The sequence below is a fragment of the Lepisosteus platostomus genome, chromosome 11 (assembly GCF_059453375.1).
Source record: "Lepisosteus platostomus isolate fLepPlt1 chromosome 11, fLepPlt1.hap1, whole genome shotgun sequence".
Taxonomy (NCBI): Eukaryota; Metazoa; Chordata; class Actinopteri; order Semionotiformes; family Lepisosteidae; genus Lepisosteus; species Lepisosteus platostomus.
The window spans coordinates 44,598,048-44,604,397 of NC_142621.1; the positions used below are offsets into that span (position 1 = coordinate 44,598,048).

Below are 6,350 nucleotides of genomic sequence, written 5' to 3' on the forward strand. Positions count from 1 at the left end.
TTCTGAAACCTGGACTTTCTTTAATTCAAATTCACAACAAATAATGTTTCACACTCTCTTATGTCATCAGTAACATATTTTTTTCAAAAATATTTATCTACAGTACTTAGGTTTGTGACTCAAACTTTTAGTGTTTTTTTTCCAAACTTACTGCTTTTAATTCTACTAAAAGCGAGCACAAACATAATAAATTGGACTACAAGACTATACACAAATTATTTTTCAGACCATGTTTATTGATAGCTTTGACACTTGAATGGGTAATTCTGCCCTGGCTGCTACAGATAAAATCAAATGAAGTGAAATAGTGTACCTGAAGGGGTTACTTTCAGCTGAAAAAACAACCTAGTGGAAACACCGACTATTGTTCAGATAGATAGTCCTTAACTCTGCAAATCCCCTGGGCAGCCATCTTGAAGAGAGACTTGCTCAGTCCACCTTGTGGCCTAGGCAGTGACAAGGACCTCCAGCAGAGCCCCCACAGAGTGCATCCTGTAGAAGACCCCCAGAGGCTGCCCCAGGTTCACAATCACGAACCAGGCCGAGAACCCGAAGAACTGCTTCCCCAGGCCGTTCTCAAACTGGGGGTGTGCTCCGAAGGCAGGAATCACCCACAGCTGCAAGAGAAGTACAGATGTTGAGGCAAGGGTTCAACGGCTCTCTGCCCGAGACGCGATTCTCATGCTGGTGAAATCATGATATGTGCTACAGAAAAGGCAAGATCCTTTGGCTTCTCGTGTGATATGCTAGCTATAATATCTTCCATGTTTATATACCAGAGGACCCAAAAATGCCTTAGAAGTTAGTAATAGCAGATATTTCTTCATTTTATCATCACAGTAACACCACTGTATAGAAGAGACTGTTTAATCTGCCACTCCTTTGTAGGTGAGGTCATGAGAAAAAAAAACTTTGAACGAAAAGAATGTGGTGTTAAAACCGTAAAGCAAGAACAATAACCAATTATAGAGGCATTGTTGAATGCCATGTTACTTCATACTAACGTTGATAAGAATCCTTTTCACAGTAAGATCACCCCTCATGAAGCACCCACCATGATATTGGCCAGTATGAGGAATGCACAGATCTCCTGCAGCACTCTCCTGCTCCAGTGATTCCTGCTGTGAGGCTCTTTCTCGACCGGGGCTACTGTTGCTGTCCTCACTTCACTTTTTTCCACCAGTGGTACAGGCGGGTCTGTAACTTCTTTGGTAGTGTCTTTTGATTTAATTCCCTTCTACACGACATAAAGATGGAACATTTCAGACTTTCAGGAAAGGCATTTTTGCCAACTTCAAGCAACTAGCAAACTCGATTTTTCTTAATTATTTTCAGCGGACAGGCTGGAAAAAAGTTTGGTCTCACAGTCTTGGCAAGGGTTACATCCAAGAAAATCTGCATTAATCCTTGATTGGGCAGAATCGGCTTTTGTTGATTCGAGAAACCTAGAGAAACAGAGTTGCCCATTCTGTGGTTATTAGATTGTTAAATGGTATTCTAAATGAATTTAGGAGGTGTTATCAATGTTGCAATTAATAGTAACAGAGTGACTCAATTTATGTGGAATCTGACAACCAATTAGATGTTTTTTTTAAAAGAGGAGTGCAAGGTACCTTAAAAAATGAGTTAAACTCCCTAATTTTCCGCCGGGATTGTCTCTGAGTGATGTCGGGGTGCCGATGGAGCCCTTCGATGATGAAGATGTTCTGCAGGATCAGCTCTAACAGGCTGAGCAAGGAGTAGGACAGGTCTAGACCTCCCAGGATTCCACTGGGGCCCATACCCCAGGCCGCCACCACGGAGAAGTAGCAGATGGACAGCTGACCCAGCGCTGTCCCCAGTAAGAGGATCACATCCAGACTGCGGGTGGGATTGTGGCCCATGTCCTGTGCTCTCGCCTCTATCTTGTGAATGATCACACCGGCAAGGGAGCAGAAGGACATCACAGGGATGACGGCCAGGTGGTAGGAATAAAAGAGCACGAAGGCGGTGAAGCGCCCATGTGCTGAGCTCACCCACACCTGGTACATGATGAAGATTGCAATTCCCACCAGCAAGACCACAGCCCCCACTAAAGGCCCAAACAGTACTCCTCCGTGGTACACCACTCGGAGCGTCACCTTCTGGGCATGCTCCGGGTGAGAGTGGGGCTCCATGTGTCTGCCCACGTTCTTCCACATGATGTACAACAGGCAGGCAGCCATCAGGTAGTACTCGATGTTGAAGGGGTAGAGCACCTCGTAGCCCTTTCGAAAAATGCGGCACCCTGCGTGTGCTCCACAGTGACACTGGGAGACATTGCCCATTCCTGAAATTAAACCAAAATCTTTCACAACACGCTATGAAACAAAATACAGTTGTTAAGAATTATTCCAAGACCTCAGTATAGCACTGCACAATAGTTCTAAATATCTCAGAATAAGTAGTAGCTCGCAGATGGAATAGGTAAGTTCTTCCTAAATTCATTTCACTTAATGTATCACAGATATAGTACTGTAGATGTGCCTGTGATAACCAGTTTTAAAATGGGATTCCATTGCACTTACAGTATGCCTACAGTACATTAAAACACCTGATGCAATTATATTATCAGGATCATACAATCAAGCAGAACTTCCAGTATGGTTGAGCAAAGGAAAGGGGTGTACTAGTGCTTGTTGTGTGATTATTTATGGAAGAGCTTGATTCAGTTATTGGATGGCAGGTTAGCTTGTAATATGCTTGTAGTGTGACATGAGGGAGGCTAATGCATAAGAAATAAAGGCATATTTTGGTGGATGGTGGATAACACAATGGGTTCAGAGATTCTATGCAGGTTATAACAGAACTATGAAGACTCATTGGAAACAGTACCTATATTGGAGTCATCAAAGCTGCCTGGTAGGGATGCATGTGGGAAGACAGCTCTCTCCTCCTTCTCCAGTTCAATCTCTAGGTGTACAGTGTCCTCAGTCACTGCACTCAGCCACAGCAGGAGGTCAGTAGTGAGAGTCAGCACTAACCCAGACCTTTGCAACAAACCACAATTCCACAGATATCTTCACACTTCCTGTCACAGGCTTCACCAGGAGCAAACAGGACAGTCAATTTCACTGGTAAACCTTTCAAAAAAGATTCTTTGTTTTTCTCTAAATTTGTTTTAATGAAGAGTATGAATTCTGATCAATAAAAATAGAAAAGAGCCACTACTAAATTCATTCTGAACTTTCCCATCTACTTTTTAAAGGTTTAATTCTAGTAAAGAAAAACTTGCTCTGGTCTTCTTAGTTCTAAAAGAATGTATCGCTACAGTCCTTGTGATAGACTCAAAAGCAACAAAAAAAAAAGTGCGACATGTTGCGCTCCCAGTCTATCAACAATTTTAAGCAAAACAATTTAGATAGAGCAAGTATAAATGAAAAGAAAAAGCAAAGGCTGAACTGTGTTAAAACACATGGGGAAAGGGTTATGACTTGAAATCTAATTGACTTCTTGTGGAGAGGTCAATAGAGTCACCTGGTGAGGATCTTGTGCTTATGGATGCAGTCCCTGGAGTGACCCCACAGTAAGTATGTCTAGACCCAAACAGAAATATAAAAGATCTTCAGCCATTTTCCTTGCGGTTCAATATAGTTTACCTTATAGGCTTAATGATATTGAGAATATACTGCATAAATAAATAGAGAGAAGCAGAAACAAACATTTACTGAAGAAATATATACAGTATACTATAGTCCTGCCCATACAGTCACATGGATTTTTGATCATTTCTGACAACCAGAAGCATACAGACACTTCAATACAATTGCATTATTGCAAATGTTGTGGTGGAAATACTGAAAAGGATGCATTGGTTTCATTTAGGTATACCAGGCACTGCAAGCATTGTGATATACCTATACCTATACAGAGCTTCACAGCTGTGAGAGTGTGCTGTACCTGCAGTCCAAGGAAAGGGGCCTCAAAGAAAGGTAGTAGAGCCTTAGCTGCAGGCTTGCACTCTGCCATAATGATGTAATAACCCATCTTGAACATGTGGAGCAGGAGACTGCAGGCGGAGAACACCATGAGGACCACTGCCATACAACAGAGGAGCTCATGATGAGGACAAGTTAAGCCTTTCAATCCATTCTCTAACACAAGCTTCTGAACAGGAGATATCTAAGGAGCTTATAAGTAACAGATTTTCTTTTTTTTAGAGTAAATAGAACCTTTATCTTCATAAAGGACTTTGTGCAAGGTGGAGCATTTCAGTTAATAATTTCTTAATAATTTATTGAAGCAATAAAACTAAAATGCTATTGAGATATTTTAAGTTAGGAATAGTTTTCTGGCTGCAGAAATAAATATTCCAAATCAATAAAACCCTAAAGCTTTTTCAGTAGAAATCTGTTGTCTCACATAATTGAGCCATTATCTGTCTATCAAATCTATCTCATGGAGAAATTATCCCCAAAATTGTTTGAGCAAAGATCCAAACTCAGAAACTACAAACTGCTTACTTTACATTCTTTTAAATGGAATTGTATTCTAACTTTACTTTTTCTAAGTTTATTCTAGATCTTCCTTATGCTTCAGTGTAGTGTCTTCACCTTGAATTCCCTGTTCAATGTGAAATTTCATCAGCTTCAACAGCACACTAGTTTTCTCAGGTGAAAAAGTGTCAGAAAGGAGCATCAGGAGAGGGCCGTTACAGTACCTGTCACACAGATCCCTCCAGCGTGGTGATCTCTGTGGGGAGAAATCCCAGGCTGTCTCCTGGCCCAAAGCAGGTACCACAGCATCCATGCCAGACTGAGAGCCATTAGTACAAGAATGAACAACCTGGGCTCCTGGTGCTTCAAACCTTCTGGGTTAAAGACCTCTGCCGTCAGCAGAGCAGCCCCCAGGAGCACCAGGTTTAAAGCCAGCAGCCCGGAGACCAGCCTCCTCCCACTGGGTGCCCATATCAGCACAGGGTCCATCTCCTCTCCTGCCTGTCCCAAAGTGAGCCCCAGGCCAGGACTGTCAGGCTCCTCGGTCCACCTCTGCGCCCCAGACATTCTCCTCTCACCCTCCAAACGCTCCTGCCTCACTTCCAGGCACTCAGACAGGAGGGCTTGTCAACCTTTAGAGTTTCTGTGAAGGGTGTGATAAGTCTCGGGTTGGGAGGATCAACGTCACCAGGCATTTGTTCTTTTTTATAGTCGTTCTCGGGAGATATCTCAAGCTGGTGCTCAAACACCCTGCTGCAGTGGGTGTGACCTTGTTTATTTACCCCAAGAACTACAAAAACCTTTAGCACGAGGTGGAAAACTGGAGCCGGCGTCTGGCAACTATTTAAAAATGCCCGGCAATGTCTGCAGATTAGTAACACAGTACTGTATATGTTTTAATTTCGTATTGCTATTTCAGAAAGTCAAATATGACCGTTGGTGTTCTGTATACTGAGTACTCATTTATACAGTATGTGCATAAATCCAATGTGTTACTCTTTTTGAATATTCCAGTTTTTCTTAAAATTCATGGTCTTATAGCACTGAATTAAAATAAAAGAAGCATCTAACCTTGGATCTTAAGCTGCCTGTATAGAAGTGGGAGATAAATGAGATAATTAAGGTGTAGTCACTCACTGACAGAACTCTTATATGAGCTCAGTTTTCATGTGCTGCAGTGTTGAAATCTATCTGGTTTTGTTCTACAAAAGGTTTAAGTCAGGACATCCTCGCATTAATTCTCCCCAACAAGTAGAGGTCCACCTTCTCCTCCCCCCTCCCCCCTATCCCAGTAAGCACCAGGCCTGTCCAGATCCAACCCGATTTAAACCGTTGCTACTGTCTGATTGGACTGTGTGCACGTATGGAATTATGGTAATTGTTGTTAGGCTGTTAGATTACCACTTCAAAGCATCTGAAAAGCAACTTCAACAGGTAAGGATAACTGTCTCAGAGCCAAGTGCTGATATCCAATTATCTTATTGAGCTGAGTGATCATTGTTCCAATTTTTTTTTCTTGTTAAAGCTACATAAAAGTTTAGTCAACCAGACTTATTAGTCATAGTTTCTCTAAGTGCCTTCTCAATTCTCAAATATTTTTCAACATAAACTAACACTAAAATGTAATCCTCTGAACTTAAGTCCATATGTACATGAAACAATAGGAGTGGTATAGTTTTTACTCTACTTCTTATTTTACATTAAACCAGTAATTTCCTTCTATTAACTGGGATTTACTGGGATTCTGTTTACTGGGATTTACTGTAATAATTAACAAGGAAGGCAAACAGTCACAGTATCAGGAAATGGCATGATGTATATTTAACAATTCCTTTCTTTGTATTTTTTTACTCAGTTTACATAGAACAGAAAGGTAGTGTAGGAGGTAACACTGTA

At 41.6% G+C, this 6,350-nt stretch overlaps 1 protein-coding gene across 1 annotated transcript; it reads right to left on the minus strand.

The window, feature by feature from the left end:
- Positions 1–215: 215 nt before the first annotated feature.
- LOC148652787 (proton channel OTOP3-like) lies at positions 216–5,155 on the minus strand. The gene is made up of 7 exons (XM_088599952.1): positions 4,679–5,155; positions 3,919–4,055; positions 3,496–3,554; positions 2,854–3,008; positions 1,614–2,308; positions 1,055–1,237; positions 216–617 (listed from the first exon to the last, which is right to left on the minus strand). Exons 1-7 carry the CDS (start codon positions 5,019–5,021, stop codon positions 447–449), a joined length of 1,743 nt encoding a protein of 580 aa, XP_088456078.1. The 5' UTR covers positions 5,022–5,155; the 3' UTR covers positions 216–446.
- Between the last annotated feature and the right edge of the window lie 1,195 nt (positions 5,156–6,350).